This window comes from Arachis duranensis, chromosome 5 (assembly GCF_000817695.3).
Source record: "Arachis duranensis cultivar V14167 chromosome 5, aradu.V14167.gnm2.J7QH, whole genome shotgun sequence".
Lineage (NCBI taxonomy): Eukaryota > Viridiplantae > Streptophyta > Magnoliopsida > Fabales > Fabaceae > Arachis > Arachis duranensis.
The window spans coordinates 81,358,326-81,376,166 of record NC_029776.3 but is presented as its reverse complement, the minus strand read 5'-3'; the positions used below and the strand labels follow the sequence as shown (position 1 = coordinate 81,376,166).

Here is a 17,841-nt window from a genome sequence, read left to right as displayed (position 1 = left end):
CAATCTCGATTTCGAAATAAGAAAGGTATCCTATCTCAAAATGTACTGGCAGCCTGCACATTTGACCTGCAGTTTATATTCATTTATCCTGGTTGGGAAGGCTCTGTCACAGACTCGCATGTGTTAAGGGCAGTCCTTGACAACCCAGATCAGAATTTCCCGCAAATACCTGAAGGTTTGACAGTATGTGATCTGTATTTTCAGGTTCAGTATCTGTTAATGCAATGTATTATTACATTTGTAATAACTTGCTGAGTTTATTTATATCCTTTGTATTGGTCTTGTAGGAAAGTACTACCTTGTAGACTCGGGATACCTCAATACAGGAGGGTTTATTGCTCCTTTTGAAGGTGTTCGATACCAGCAATACGAGTTCAGAGGTGCGAATCAGCTACCCAGAAATGCAAAGGAGCTGTTCAACCATAGGCACTGTTTTCTGAGGAATGCTATCCTGAGATCATTCAATGTGTTGAAGGCTAGATTCCCTATCCTTAAACTTGCTCCTCAGTATTCCTTTCAGATTCAGCGGGACATAGTCATTGCTGGATGTGTTCTGCACAACTTCATCCGCCGCGAGGAAAGGAATGAGTGGTTATTTGATAGCGTTGGAGCAGCACCAGTGGATGAACCGTCAGACCCCGATGATCTACCTGATGTCCAGTTTCTCTCTTCAATGCAAGAACAGTTTGCGTACTCGTTAAGGGATTCAATTGCTGCAGCTATGTGGGATGATTTCCTTAATAAATGGGACGAGTGGTGATTCTTAGCCACCCAAATTTCACAACCTTGTGAATGATTCTTTTTTGGACTTTAGGTCAATACTGATGACCACAGACCACTGACAATAGATTTGATAGTTAGGCCAATACTCAACATATTTTATTAACATGAAATTTTGTATAGGCCCTTATATTTTTACTAAATGAGATTATGGAGGTTGCTTGGGTTACTTAAATGCAGATACTGCTATGGGCATAATCACATTGTTAGCTTGCCATGGAGCTTGATCATAGAACCATCTAGGGGTGGGCAAAAAAATCCAAATTTTGGATTTTAATCCAAATCCAAACCAAACCATTTAAAAAAAACCAGTTTTAAACCAAAAAAAATCCAAACCAAATTATATTTATTTTATAATTTAGTTTTTGATCCAATCCATTTAAATGGTTTTAAATCCGGATCCAGATCCAGATCCAAATTAAGATCCAAATCTTAAAAAACTAATTTGATTGAATTTAATTGACAAAAAGATTAGTACGTAAAATATTTCTCAATGAATATATTTAATCATGACTTTATATTATTGTACCTGTTTTCATTAGAGTTTTATAGCTTAATTATTTTGTATTCATTCTCTTATATCTATAACCATACAAATATATTACTTGATACCAGTACTGAAGATATTATCAAGCGATGTTGATAAAGACATGATTTAAAATCTCCCAAATTGGATTTACGAGCAACCTCGTTGACCACAATCTCTTGGTTATTTCTTTCACGTTAAAATTTTCTACAAATATAAGCATCATGTCGCATAATTGGTGCGGTACATATCTAAATGCAAAATCTCATGCCATTGATTTAATATAATATATTAAATAAATAACTATTTTAAGTATATACTAAAATTAGTCATCAAGATAGAATATAATATTAGAATATAAAATATATATTAATAATGAATTAAATTACACACACATATATATAGATTTTTTTGTGGTATTCTTTTGATGTCTTGAGAATGATTAAATGTTATATAGATTAGTTATTGTCATTAGATTTATATAGAACCAAATTCTAGTTGTAAACTTGTAATGAACCTACACACTTTAAAATGACTTTAGTATTAATTTTACTTTTAAAAAAATTATGGTTTGAAAATTAAATTTCTAAAAACTGGTTTCAAAAGTGGATTTTTTGTTAAAATATCTAGTTTGAAAATTGGATTTTTAAAAACTAGTTTTAAAATTGGATTTTTGGTTGAAGAAACTGGTTTTAAAAAATCTGGTTTTAAAGCTGGATTTTATAAAAAAAAACTAGATTTTAGATTTGAATTAAAAAAACCAGATTTTAGATATGGATTTAAAAAAAAACCGGATTTAAAACCGGTTTTATATGTAAAACTGGATTTAAAACCGGTTTATAAGTAAAACCGGATTTAAATTATAAAATCGGTTTAAAACCGGTTTTTATTTTTTCAAACCGGTTTAAAACCAGTTTCTCTCTTCAATCCAGTTCTGGTTTGGTTTTATGAACCATAAAACTGGTTCTGAAATGGATCCAGTTTGGATTTACAAAAATCCAAACCATGCCCACCCCTAGAACCATCCTTAACACATCACATTCCTTAGCTTTCCATTTTAACTAAATTGAAGGCATGCAACGAAAGTGGTGTCAGAATACGGCATTCCCAACAATGGGACATAATCATAGATTCATAGCTACGAAAATAAACAATGCAAAGCATTTTTATTGGAAACAAACATGTTCTAGTTACATGAACTGACTATATCTGTCTTGTTCTTTTTCTTTTTATAACTTAATTACATGCAAGTGTTAGTGTTATGTCGACGTATTACTTCTCCCCACACCCACCAAATAAATAAAAAAGACTATTCTATCACCCCTCACCATTTTGACACCACTTTTCCACCTGAGGTTAATTAATTCATTGACAAGAAATGGACCCGTGCTAGTGTATACTCCTTTCCAGCAATCCAAACACCAGTTTGCGACCATTGTACGTCTTCCCAGTCTAGGTTCTCCTCCAGTACCTATATGGGAAAATGCAAATTTTCAATTATGGTGAAACTGAAGCAGAGTTTAATTTGATGAAATAAGAGTAAAAGTATAGGCACACTGGCTATACCTCTATATGTTCAGGAGGCAGAGGGATGCCAATGGTGCGCATAACTTTCTGGGGTAAAGGCTTCTTACACCGAGACCAGCGAAACACATCAATCATGATGCTATCAGAATCAGCTTTGTCCCCATTTGCAGAATGATGGTGATTTTGAGATTTTTCTGCATCTGGGTTATGCAACTGACTGCTGGGTGTAGTCTTGACCATTTTCTCTCCGGCAAAACCAAGTTCATATCTGCAAAGAAATTATTAACAACATAATTATAGTGACTTCCTGACTTAAACATTGAAACGATATTTCGGACTCTAAGATGGCCATGAAAAAAGACAATTCTTTTGAAGGCTGTCATCATGAATCCTTTGAGTTCCATGGATTAAGTGAGCAAACTTTGATTGAAAAACAATGACTACAGAAGGAAATAATACTACGGATATTAAGAAGCAACTACTAAAAGAAGCAGATGGACAAACATGGTTTCATAATTATAATAATATTCCAGTTGCATGCAGCATTTGCTAGCTAGTGCATACTACTTTTCAGACAAAGAAATCATAAATAAAACCTGTTACAATTCACACATAATATGTGTCGAATGTACCTGCATGAGTGCGTCTCTAGATACAAAACTTCCCCCTTCTTCAACCGAGCAGATGTATAAAGTGCCTTTTTGAGACCCTTGTCAGCAACAATGCTTATACTATATTTAATCCTGTGATGATTACAAACAGTAAATACTAAGAACAAGATAAACTGCAGAAAGAAGTATTGCATCTGTCTAAAGGGGTACACTCCAGAAATATCGTAAGCAAAGCTGCAATGCAATTTTAGAAACTAAGATACGTTAAAAAACTAGAAAAAAAAATGCTGCAAACTACGAATCTATGTTCTTTGGTAACTACAAGTAGCATACCAAGGTTCATTGCATAGGTTGTACTGTATTGTGACTTCCCTAACAAATCTTTGCTGCCGCAATGCATTCTGAAGAAGGTCCACATAAGTAAGATGGTAACATAAAACATGAGATAACTATCAATGAAGCTAGACAAACCGAAGCCGCAGCCCTGGTGGTCATTGTCCGCTCAACAGCTGCTGGTGCAAGGGTTGGCTCGATGGTTGATGTATGCGTAAGGCACGGTTCAAGATCAATCGTTCCACCTCCTCTCTGAAGACCATAAATTAGAAAACAGTCAGTACTCAGCACCATTATTAAGTTCTTAATCACAATTTCCATGCAAGATATATGCCCACATTATAGAGTTTTCATGTTATCTAAATATCAAAACTGAAGCATTTATGTGAAAAATAGTCAGCAACTTCTCCAGAAGGACATAAGATCATCAAAAGGAGAGTAGACTACCATTTTGGCTCCCACAAGATTCAATTTATGACAAAATGGTCCCCCAAAAGTTTGAATGCATTTTGTCTTCTTTCCGGAAACTGAATCATTTGGGAGGGGGATAAAATGGTGGTTTACTCTCAAAAGGAAAGAGGACATCTCGTTTAAAAAGCATAATAGTGAAATAAATCATGTGACAAGAATCTATAGTAGATAAGGACTTAGATACTACCTTCACTATGCAACACCGCTCAACTTTATAACTACAACCAATTGTTGCAGCACCCCAGGCACGGGAACGTACATTGTTTCTTAGGGTAGAAATATAGCCTGATATTTATTGCACAAACAATATGTCTTTAGATTTTATCCATGAATGGCTTCAAGGGTAAAAAGTGATATCAGTAACTGTAAATGAGCAAGATAAATCAACATAACCGACTAATAAATTTCCAAACCAAGGGATTCACATAGTAAGCATATCTGTTTGTAACAGAAGCAATTAACTTTATACTAGACCTTAATAATATTAAAAACAAAAACTTTAATTCTCTCACTTCTTTTGCATTTGCTTTTGGAAGAAGCAAGTCCTAACGTGCTTTTTCAAAATAAATAAACAGAAAAAACTACTTATTTTTGTTTCTGTCTTTCTTTAAAAGCACAAGCAAAACAAGTCCAATATTTTTTTTTTTTAAAAAAAGGGAGAAGTACCTTGTTTCTCCGAGAAGCACAACTAAACAAACTTTTTATTTTTATTTCATCATACATGTAAGTTATGAATTATGCTTTAAATTCATTTTCGATTATTACTTTTAAGACTAGTTAAATGCAATTATATGTTATCAAATATAACATTGCAAAGGTGTAATTAAGAAGTCAAGCAAAATTTCATCTTTCTGTCTACATTACATACAATCCTGTCTTGGTAGCACACGAATGGTTGCACGCAACTCTTGTATAGCCGTTGGAGGCGGAGAAGCTGTTGGGCGACAGTAACCTGTATGCATGAGAACTATATAACAAATTGCAAAATCAGTACTAATTTCAAGCATGTCAAATTTGTCACTTAGTAATCAAAACTAGTATCCCCCTTCTTATAATAATACCTACCTGCAACAAGATCTGAGTCATATGTGTAGACATCAGTTCCCCATAGCTGGCCACCTCTGACCTGAACATATTAATATTAACTCTCAAGACTTGGTATAGCATCAGAATTCAGATACTAGAGGCTAAAGGCATATTTTAATTTCATACATTGGGTTCCAAATAAAAAATATAGGTACACTTTTCTAATAGCAAAGTGAACAAATGAACATTTTCATCTCATCTCATTAAATCATTTTATTAACTGGATTAATGTAAAAAAAAAAAAAATTCGTGCCAGCATCAAGGAAGCATTAGTGAAAAGTATGCATTAAAATCACATAAAACATTGGCAAACGGAATGTAAACATTGCATTGACTGCAAGGATAGCAAGCAGCCATAATGAATCAAACTAAAAATCTTAAAGTTCTCTCAATAAATAACAAGTTACACATTACAACATCAGAATAAGCAAGAAGAAATAAACTAACAGAACACAAAATAAATTTTTACTTTTACCAGCAACAAGAAGCATAATAAAAGTCATCAATCAAAAATAGGGATGGGAAAGTAAGCCAGCAAACTGCCTCTCAAATAACTAATTAATTTATCAATTACAATATCAAAGTGACATCAATAACTTCATCTTACTTGGCGGTTTGTAGCAGTAACATTCTCAGCTGGTATCCGGATCTCAAGAGTAGGGCCACTATTAGAGCATTCACCATTTTTCTCCACTTGAGATTGAGATGATGCATAATCATCCCACAACTTTATCAGCTCTTGCATGCTTTCACCAGCTCTATAAACAACAGAAGTTACTTCTGTTTTACCTGAAATACCAGAAATTATTTAATGCACATGCAACTGAAGGGGGAAAAAAAGAGATATCGGGCTCTAAGTTTCTCCACTCCAATAAAATCTATAAGAAGCCAAATGACTGAGCACCAGTGAAACAAATACCACAGAATACCTTGAGACCTGCAAAATAATGAAACAGAAAGTAGTTACCTAAAGAAATAATGTCGTAAAATAAAAAATGGTTGGGTTAAATCAAATATCAAACAGAAGACATTAATTCAATAACCATGGTGCAGTAAAGCACAAAGGATTAATAAAGCATTAGCAAAGGACTGAAATGTTGGTTCAACAAAATAATAAAAACAACACGAAATTAAGTTCGTTACAAGTTCGATAACAACCACATCCTCTAAGAATGAAACTCTTCAGTTGAAAATCGACTATTACATCAACAACTTGAATTTCTATAAAGGTCATATGCATGTTTGATGGCATACTATTGGTCTGTAACTAGATTTCCCCCTCAAAAACGAAATTGAAGATTTTGTTATATAGAAGAATGCACATAACTGTAGATCAAATGGACAACGCTTTTCCTTCGAATGTCCATATATAACAATGACTAGTAACACAACAAAAGAAAAACTGGACAAAAAACCTTTGTAAAATATAACCTTATTGTCATGTAACTCATTCATTTTAAGCTGGTTACCTGCCATAGATTAATTATTGCTGAAATCTACTTGTTATCCCTACAAAATTTAGGCTAGAATTCTATCAAAAATAAAATAAAAGATTAACCGGAAAAGTTAAGCCAGTGAAATAACGATGATCAATTGTTGACTACAACTATGCTACTCCCAAAAAGATACTACTAACTCTTAAAATGGGAGGCATTTGGCATCCTCCCAAATGAAATTAAAAAATTTAACTAAATAAAGGATTGAAAAAATTATCAAATCATTCTAAATTTCTAGTAGGACTCTGAGGCTCCACTTTTTACATCCAGGGAAAACACGTGTGTAGAAACTCTATATTGGAAGAGAAAATATACATAATTCCAAACAATGAGTAACAAGGAAAAATGGAGGAAGAAAAATACTCGTCATCATGTTGGCCATGGGATCTAAAACGAGGCTCGCGATTGACCAACTGAGGGCTTCCCCTTGATCTTTGTATCCTCTTACGATGTTGAACATTATAGTTGTGGACTTCCCTCTCCTTATCTCCTGTCCCTTCCCCATCAGCACTCCCATCTTCTGATTGCTTGTCAAATTTACTGCGCTTTTCAGGCCTATCTCCCTCCACATCACCATCCCTTTCTTTCCTCCTCTCTCTACCTTCTCTGTCAACATTTTTCCAGCTGTCAGCATCTTTTAGTTTCTTCTGTTCTGGTTCTTGCTCTGTGATTTTTGCGGATCCATCACCAAGCTCCTTCTCATTATTTGAAACTTCTTTCTCCATTCCATTCCATGATTCCCTTTTGAGATTATCTTTTTCTCTATCTTTTGAATTATCTCTTTCTTTTGGAAGATCTTTCCTCTCCTTGTCCCACTTTTCTACATCTCTCTCTTCTTTGGAGGGTTCTTTGCTTTCACCACTAGTATTGTTAACCTGCATAATATTTCTGTGATCACTTCTTTCTTTTTCCTTGTCCCCCAACTCGCGATGCTTTACATCCCTTCTCTTTCTGTCTTTGAATCTATCTTCGCTTTTAGAGTCAATTTTGTTTTCCCCAACAGCCTCATGAGCTTCCAAATAGTCCCTTTCTTCTGCTGTCGAGCTGTCCATCCTCTGCTTCCCAACTTCAATTGGTGTATTCCCCCGTGAAATATGCCAAGGGTCCAAACTTCCACTTGGAACATCAGGATATCTTTTCCCCCTGTATTCTTTTGATTCTTTCCAATTCAAGTGGCTGCTTACCACACCAAAGCCATCCTTGTCTTTTTTAATGTCACTGGTTGAATCATTATAAATATCCTGATCATGTCTAGTATCCTTGTTGTCATCTGATCTACCTTCAACACGCACATCCTTCTCACTCTTAGCAATCTGAGAATCCCTTCTTGCTTCACCAGGCAACTCCTTCTCTGCCTTTGTATCACGATTCTCAAACCGGAGATCTCTACTATCCTTTAGATCCTTTGATTCTATCCTATTCTCAGTTCCAGTGGCATGATCTGCATGGAAATCATTGAAAGATGATGGCATCCGATACACTGAGTGAAGAGGTCTTCATGTGGGTGCTTTGAAGATTGATGAACAGTCTCATCATGAGGTCTCTTAGGTACACCACTCATAGTGAAGACTCAACAAAATCATAAACCACAAAAGGAGGTAATTTGACAGCACAAATAAATCCTATCTTCACTGTCTGTCTTACATATGGAAGTCTGTAACTGCAAGCCAACCATAAAAGTTTGTAAACCATACAAGGCCCCAATACTTTTTCATGCTAAAATAAATTCAACTCAAACTCAAACTCATTGCATGAGAAGTACATAAACATTAAACAGATTAAATTGCATGCTATATACTACAAAATGCAAACTACAAGGTCTGAAATTAAGAATAAGGTAGAGCAATGATTGATTTATAGCTAGAACTCTAAACTTTGTTCAGACTAATATCCAAAGTCAGTACACATAATCATAAGTAAGAAATGGTTTAGCTTCCAGTTAAAACTCTACGTCTTATTCAGACAAGTAATAAGCTGAATAAATGAATATCTTTCTCTTCACCCCTCAACTGAGAACAAAATAAGCTCAATTTAACACTATAATTGATTACCACTACATAACAACATGGTGAGGATGAACCTATAAGACCAAGCTCATGAATGTAGAATCTAGAAGGGGGAAAAAGAAACGAACAGCATTAACTAAGACAGTAGAACAAGCTGGCTTCAGTTTACTCAAATAACTGAAAAACAAAAGCTCGAACCTTTGCTATCCAAACTTAGATTCCCTCTTGAGAAAATTGGAACCAAAGAAAAAAGAAGTCAATATTCTTTTTTGAAAAAATGCAAATTGAGGAAATAACATCAAAACTCAAGACAAAAAAATATCTGAGGATAAGGAGGTGGAAATTGGGGTAATCGTAACGTATAAATGAAGTGAAATGAAATGCAAAAATGTGTTTGGGGAAGGGGAAGAAAAAGAGCATTGAAAAGAGTTGTGAAAGAATTGGAAGGAAAACCCTAGAAAGAATGAAGTGAAGAAAAGGGAAGTGAGTGAGGTAAAGGTAACCAACCTTGTTTATTCTGAGTAACTCTTCTCTTCTCTTCTCCTCTACTCTCCTCTCCTCTCCGTTTGTGTCTGAATATGACTCTACCGAAGGATAGATAATTCAGACAAACGCAATTGCAAAATTGAAATTCTCCTCAAACAAATAATAAATTAATAAATTAAATTAACTAAATTAATTAGTATTAACAATTAGGATTATGAAATGACAATTTTGTCCCAACGCGAACACTAACTGTCATTCATATAACAGAGATCGCGATGGCGCTTTTTGGCGGAGGAACGTGGCGGCTTTGTGTTCCGTGAAAGAGACAACGGTAATTTCGTAGATTTGAATTCCATTTTAAACGGTTTGAATTGAATTCCATAAAGTTCTGTGCGTTTCTTTCATCTTTGCTTTCTTCAGCAATCTCAATTTGGTACTCTTTCTACACTGATTCAAGCCCTTGAATCATGGGATTTTGACATTTTGTGGTGTATATGCTTGTATCTGGGAATATGCTGTGAAGCTCCGTGAAGAAACAACCTTGTGAGTTGAGATTGTAAGTTGTTCACTCTTCATTCCATTATGTATTGATAAATATTCCATTTCTTCCTTAATTTTGTTTCAAGTGTCTTATTTCAATACAGTTCTATTCCACATAAAATCTCAGACACTGGTTTGCTGCACTTCGGCGAAGATAATCATGGCGAATTACGTTCCATTTCACGCTGATATAACATATTAACATCGAGTTAAACCCAAAGTAATTTCTGGGATTCACGAAATGCATTATTTATGTCCTCAAGATTTAAAAAAATATATTTATTTAGTCCTTTCTCGTTTTTTGGTTCAAATTACTTCTCGACGATAGGTGATAGTGATGTGGCAATAGATTGTCACGCTGAAATGTCTAATAATTCTCACTCACTGCATAGATACAAAAATCATTTAATTCGATCTTAGTTTTTTCTGGTTCATCATCAATTTTTGGTTACTTACTAAAACAAACTTTAATGTTCAAGTCTTCTTGAATTATGAGCCATCTGGATATTCTTACTTTCTTAAAAAAGGTAACTTTTTTTTTTCTTTTGTTGTTTCAATCTCAAATTCTTCAATGACACAAGTTGTTAAGGAAAAAAAGAATAGCAGAACTCGCATGAGCAATTTTTTAAGAGATCTGCTAAAAAGGTTTATGTCCGTAAACCATCATCACCATCATGAACTACAACAACAACATCACCATGGTGATGGAGATGCAGAACAAGAGATTGAGTTGAGCCTTTGTCTTTCAATGAACAGTCGTTTTGGTGTGGACTCAACAACGAAGAAGATCAAGAGAACATCAATATCCGAATTCTCATTCTCAAAATCCCTCACCAAAGATGAAGAAAATAACAACAGCAATAATAATAATCAAGATATTGGGAGTTACTCTAATAATATGCCAATGTCTTGCATAACAAATCTGAAAAACCATATTCTCTTCCAATGGAGACAGAGAAGGAGTGGAGAAAGAGAAAGGAGTTACAGTGAGAAGGTTGGAAGCAATAAGAAGAAAACGTTCTAAGAAGCAGCAGAGGAACATGAAAGCCATGAGAAAAAAGAGTAACCGTTCTTCTTCTTTCTCAAAAGATATTGCTGCTTTTGTTGATGAAAACAATAACAATCTGGTGGAGGCTGCTTTTGAATAAATTTAGTAGTTTAGGGGAGAACGGCGCCGCTGAGTACTAGCGTGGTAATCTATTGCCACATTACTGTCGTTAGGAAGCAGTTTGGATGGAAAAATGAAAAGGAATTAAATAGGTGCATTTTTTTTAATCTCAAAGATATAAATAATACAATTAAAAAATTAGAGATTAAATTAGTACATTTCGTAAATTTCAAAAATTATTTTAATATTTAACTCTATTAACATTTAAAATGCTGAGATTCTTGTTCACTATAATTATATCATGTTGTATTGTTAGCATTATCTCTATTCAGCTTTAAAGAATGACTAATACCCCAAATCTCACAAGTTTTAAATTGAATATATTAGTCTCTAAAAATTTAAAATACATAAATTAATTTTTAATTATATCTATGATTAGTTATGTTAATTTTTTATCCTAACGATAACTTTTTACAATTGATTTATATATTTTAAATTTTTAAGAATTAAAGTGTCTGATCACTAGAGAATATTTGAGAGATAAACTTTTTCCTTGGCTCTAAGTAATCATTAGCTACTCTTGCAGTGTTTTCTTGAAAATATTTTGGGTACAAGGATAATATCTATTTTAAAATAAAACAATGCAATGTTTCCTGTATTTCAGATTCTTAGTGAATTTCATTTCATAAATGTTAACATTTCTTTATTAAAATTATAACTTTTCATGAGTCCCATTTTGATGTTGATGCTCCTCAGGCTGTCATGTTTTTTGAATGTCTCTACAAATTAAGATAGAAAGATAATTGGGGATTTTTGAATTGCACTAACTTAAGATTTAAGGATAATAGAAAATTTTTTTTAAGAAAATAAAAAAGTGTTGACTAAGGATTAATTTGAACAATTTATTTAAATAAAATAAATGAACCAAATGTTATGCAAATACATAATTGAAAATTAGTTAGTTACTTGTTTTATTTATATTATATGTAGATTGTGAAACTTCTTCTATTTTTTTGAAAAAATATATGAACTGTAATATCTCTTCTACAATTTATAAAAGAAAATATGTAGGCATAAACTGTGGGACTCTTTCACGGTTTTAGAAAAAAATACTGTGGAGATAAATCGTAGTACCCCTTCTACGGTTTATGAATAACTATATATATATACATAAGCCGCGAGATCAAGTGACGGATTACATAGTTGAGGGTTGGAATTGTTGAAGGTGAGCATTTGGGAGAGAATCCGGGAACAACAAGACTCTGAAGTGGTGGAATCATGAAAGACCAAGAGGTTAGTTTTTTATATGTTAAAATTTTATTAGTAAGGAGTTAATTTTTTTTTAATTTATATATTAGAATGTTATTTGTGCTTTGTGTAATTTGTAAGTAATTTACATTGTAATGATTTGAACGTTAAATTTTTATTAGTATCAAATTAATTTTTTTGTTAATAAATCATATTTTTTGAAAATTTAATTTTTTGCGAATTAATTTTCTATATTACTGAACCAAATTTTTTTTAAAATTTGATGTGTGGAATTAATTTTTTTTTGTTAAAGAACCATATTCTTTTTAAAATTTTATTTTTTGCGAATTAATTTTTTTGTTAGTGAATCATATTTTGTAATAATTTTATATGTGTCGAATTAATTTTTTCGTTAATGAACCGTAATTTTTTTAAATTTGATGTGTGGAATTAATCTTTTCATTAGTGAATCGTATGTTTTTAAAAGTGGAAGAGTGTCGAAATAATATTGTCTTCTACATATTGCAACTGACTAGGTGTATTTCTTGTGTTAGGAGACAATAAAATATGTCTCTACATGAACAGATTATACTGTATTTAAAAATTTCTGGTTTGTATCACTTGGCTGGACTGAACAATCGCTGGTTCTAGGTTGATGAGCCTCTACTTAGTGCATTCATTGAGAGGTGGCGTCCTGAGACGCACACCTTCCACGTGCTGTTTGGAGAATGTACCATCACTCTGCAGGACCACTAGCCACCTTATATGTTTGCTGCCGAACCAAACAGCTCTCGAATGGTACAAAACCAACTGCTACCGTACGGTCTAAATCAGCCGCAAACGAAAGAGATGCAACGTACGGATTGTTGGGTATATGAAGATGGTAAGATGACAAAATCTTATATTTGTGTAGTGGTTTCAAGGCACGATTAAATCGCTTTCTTTAGAGAGATATTTGTCCCCACACTTAGTTGCTATAGGGTTGATGACAATACTCTCCCAGGATACAATGAAACATAAGAATTTCTTAATTAGCAATAGTAAGAAATTCTCAACTCTCTTGAACAAAGAAAATCTCTTAATAGTAGTGTAAATTGTACGCTTAGTACTTCATATCTGAAATAGTGGACAAGGACTTATTTATACATATTGCATGTAGCAATTATGATTAGTTACGTATACAAATGGTTGTGTCATTTCTATTGCCAATAGATACAATGTTTTGAACATATACAACTCTTCAAGAGTTGTGTCCCTTTAGCCAATTGACACAATGTTTTGAACATACACAATCCTTAAAAGGTTGTGTCCCTTCAACCAAATGGTACAAAACGGTTAGTAACCGTTTATTAATATTAATAATATTAATAATATTATTTAATCAAATTTGTAAATACCCTTCAATCCCCCACTATTTACAAAATTTAAATGTCATACAAGTATATGCATAAAGAATGTGTCACTAAGATTAAACATTCTTTTAGTGTAAATTTTAAAGTTCTAACGAAGTAATAGGTGTCTAATCGATTAAACATATACTCCATATGCTAGTACCAAAAATCACACATATTACTTATACCCTCCAAATTTAAGAGTTTAAAATTTTAAGCACTTATATGGCCTTGTGCTCATCCTGGTTTCATGAATATTTACGAGAATAAAACCTCTAAAATTCTCGATTAGAGCGGCACCACTCTTATATTCATATTGGTGGAATCTTTTGATAGATAATATTATCATTCCATTAAGAGTTTAAACTCACCCTCCTAATTTATTGTAAATAGCACTAAATCCTATACCTTAGTGCTCCAATTTCTAAATAACTTGGTATTACCCATTAAACCTTGAAACTAGTGGTCTACTAGAATAAGGTTGGGTTCCCATCATTTAGCAATAATAGGTTTTAATCCCATTTTAGCAGCAGTTTCTTTGATTTTATCCCTTGACAAACTTTTAGTCAAAGGGTCTGCTAAATTTTCTTGAGATCTTACATAAGTGATGGTAATTACACAATCATCTATTAGTTGCCTCACAAATTCACGTCTCAAACTTATATGTCTAGACTTTCCATTATAAACCTTATTATATGCTCGAGACATGGTTGATTCACTATCACAGAAGATTGAAATGGCTGTCGTCTGCTGTGGCCACAGCTTTATATCATATAACAAATTTCTTAACCATTCCGCTTCTTTACCTGCAGCTGATAAAGCTACAAACTCAGCCTCCATAGTAGAATGTGTGATACATGTTTGTTTCTTTGAGGCCCAACTTATTGCTCCACCACCTATGGTGAAAATCCATCCTGAAGTGGATTTGTTATCACTAAGATTTGTAATCCAACTTGCGTCGGAATAACCTTCTAAAACTGCGGGATAATCACTATAATGTAATCCCAAGTTTATGGTTTTCTTGAGATAACCAAGAACTCTTGTTATAACTTTTCAATGTTGATTGCTAGGCTGTCCTATAAACCTTGATAATTTGCACACCGCAAATGTTATATCAGGTCTAGTACAATGCTTTGCATACATTAAACTTTCTATAACACTAGCATATTCTAATTTTACTATAGGTCTTCCCATGTTTCCTTCTAATTTAAGATTAGGATCATACGGCGTATTGGATTCTTTAATTGTGAGATGATCAAACTTTTCCAATACCTTTTTAATATAATGAGATTGACTTAAAGTAAAGCCAACTTCATTCTTATGTACCTTTATGCCTAATATTGTATCAACTTCATTCAAATCCTTCATCTTGAATTTAGAAGTTAGATACTCCTTCGTTATACGAATTCCTTCTAAATTTGTTCCGATGATTAACATATCATCAACATATAAACAAATGATTACTCCATAATCTTTAGTAAATTTTGAGTAAATACATTTATCCGCACTATTATGTGAGAAGCCATTTGATAGCACCACTGAATCAAACTTCTCATGCCATTGTTTAGGCGCTTGTTTTAGCCCATACAAAGACTTAATTAATTTGAAAACTTTCTTTTCATTTTCGGGTAGCACATAGCTTTTCGGTTGCTCCATATATATTTCTTGTGAAACATTAGTATCATTTTGGGGATACTCTGAATTAGAAGTTGAATCATTGATAAATTTATTTTCAATAAATTCTACTTCTCTTGATTCAACAACTACATTAGACACTAAGTCTAATATTCTATATGCTTTAGAATTTCGAGCATATCCTATAAAAGTGCCTTTTATGGCTCTTGGCCCCAATTTGGTTCTCTTTCGATCAGGAACTCGATAAAAGGCTAAACACCCCCACACTTTAAGATAATATAAATTAGGTTTCCTTTCTTTTCAAATTTCATAAGGAGAAACCTTTCTATGTCTTGATGATATCCTATTATGGATATGACATGATGTCAATAATGTTTCACCCCACAAATTGTAAGGCAATTTTGCATTTAGTAACATTGAATTAACCATATCCACTAAGGTATGGTTTTCCTTTCCGCCAAACCATTTTTGTTGCGGAGTATATGGAACGGAAGATTCATGCACAATACCATGTAATTCACAAAAGTGATCAAATTTATTAGAAAAATATTCTTCACCTTGTAATGATTCAAGGATCACCACTTGTAGATCACGAAGTCTACTTACAAGGATTTGTAATTCATGAATTTGATCAATAATATCATTTATAATAAATTCAAAATATTTCATCATAGTAAACTTATCAATTCCTTGTCGTTTAGTATTGTACTTTTCTTCCAAATATTTCCAAATCTCCAATGGTGATTGAATTAACATATGACCTCGACATACAATAATATCTGCATCATGTTTCTTCTTCAATTCAACAATCTTTTCTTCCTCTTCCATTGTGGAACTTCCAGCAGCATTGGCAATTGGTGGAGTTTTTCGGTCAATCACATATGCAAGATTGAGAACCGAAAGAAGGAACATCATCTTGTCCTTCTAATGGTTGAAGTTTATTCCATCAAAGCGATCTAACTTGACAAACTCTTGATTCATGACCTTGAACGTGGTGTTTTGATCTTGTGTCATCTTCAAAAAATATCTCTCTAAAATTGTTGGGTATATGAAGATAGTAAGATAACAAAATCTTATATTTGTGTAGTGGTTTCAAGGCACGATTAAATCGCTTTCTTTAGAGAGATATTTGTTCCCACACTTAGTTGCTATAGGGTTGATGACAATACTCTCCCAGGATACAATGAAACATAAGAATTTCTTAATTAGCAATAGTAAGAAATTCTCAACTCTCTTGAACAAAGAAAATCTCTTAATAGTAGTGTAAATTGTACGCTTAGTACTTCATATCTGAAATAGTGGACAAGGACTTATTTATACATATTGCACGTATCAATTATGATTAGTTACGTATACAAATGGTTGTGTCATTTCTATTGCCAATAGATACAATGTTTTGAACATATACAACTCTTAAAGAGTTGTGTCCCTTTAGCCAATAGACACAATGTTTTGAACATACACAATCCTTAAAAGGTTGTGTCCCTTCAACCAAATGGTACAAAACGGTTAGTAACCGTTTATTAATATTAATAATATTAATAATAATATTAATAATATTAATAATATTATTTAATCAAATTTGTAAATACCCTTCACGGATGAGCTGGTGCAACCGCAGCCATTGAACTAGAAGCACCGCCCATGGCAGTCGAGTGAGGAATCGGAGCTGATGCCCCAAAACTGTCGACACCGACGTCCAACTTAGTATACAGCTCGCGTTCTGACCTCTAGAAAACTCCTATGACAATGAAACAGAACCCAAAGATCTTCATCAGACGCTATCACAAACATATCATATTTCACACCGGTTGACACAACTGTGATAGAGATCTTATAAAATAACTTCTTTACCCACTTGTTCCTAAACACTCCAAACTTTTGCAATATGCTGTTCTTTAGATCTAACAAGGTATTCGATGAACTCATAAATACACTCAAGAGTTCTCTGTCAATGAACTTTACGCCATATTTTTTGCTTCTATGAATTTTTCCAGAACAATGCGCTAGCACTAGGAAACTCTCTTCCTCACTTGCCATTGTAAAAATGATCCTCTTCTACACAACTGCTTTTACCGTGTATATATATACTTTTTACTCCTCATAAACAGTAGTAGGAGAAGAGAGGATTATGTATGCATGGCTACTATTCATAAATCGTGGAAGGGGTACCACAATTTATATGTTTTTGCCTTGTTCATAAACCGTAGAAGGGTAGTACAGTTTATGTGTTTTTTCAAACAAGTGGAAGGGGTTCCACGGTTTACATATAATGTAAATAGCACAAGTAAGTAACCAATTCTCAATTGTTATATTTGAGTAAACATTTGTTTCATTTGTTTTATTTAAGCAAATTATCCGACTAATTTTTTTCGATATGACATAGGTTGATGTAACGCCGCGTTATAAAAGTTAGGAATGTTTTACAGTGTTGTGACAACGGATAATTGACGGAATTTCTTGCATTTTTTACAAAAAAATTTTTAGACAATGAAATTAGATCCACTAATTTTATGCACACAAATAATAATTAATTTATTATCACACCTATAATCTTAATAAAAATTATTACTACGTACAATAAATTTATTAATAAC

General features: G+C 33.2%; 2 protein-coding genes across 2 annotated transcripts in view; one reads left to right on the top strand and one right to left on the bottom strand.

The window, feature by feature from the left end:
* Positions 1–959, top strand: part of LOC107489716 (uncharacterized) — a 1,370-nt gene extending 411 nt beyond the window's left edge. The window contains exons 2-3 of the mRNA XM_021143886.2: positions 2–175; positions 288–959. Coding sequence (XP_020999545.1) covers positions 2–175; positions 288–760 — 647 coding nt within the window. The 3' untranslated portion in view covers positions 761–959. The remainder of the gene's footprint in view (position 1; positions 176–287) is intronic.
* A 1,486-nt stretch (positions 960–2,445) lies between these two features.
* On the bottom strand, positions 2,446–9,629 carry LOC107489744 (uncharacterized). The gene is given in 13 exon segments (XM_021142850.2): positions 2,446–2,777; positions 2,873–3,101; positions 3,466–3,576; positions 3,778–3,845; positions 3,916–4,029; positions 4,436–4,533; positions 5,117–5,215; positions 5,314–5,374; positions 5,942–6,123; positions 6,264–6,271; positions 7,194–8,325; positions 8,328–8,490; positions 9,344–9,629. Coding segments are annotated over 12 exon segments (2,277 nt in total). The 5' UTR covers positions 8,392–8,490; positions 9,344–9,629; the 3' UTR covers positions 2,446–2,666.
* Positions 9,630–17,841: the final 8,212 nt, after the last annotated feature.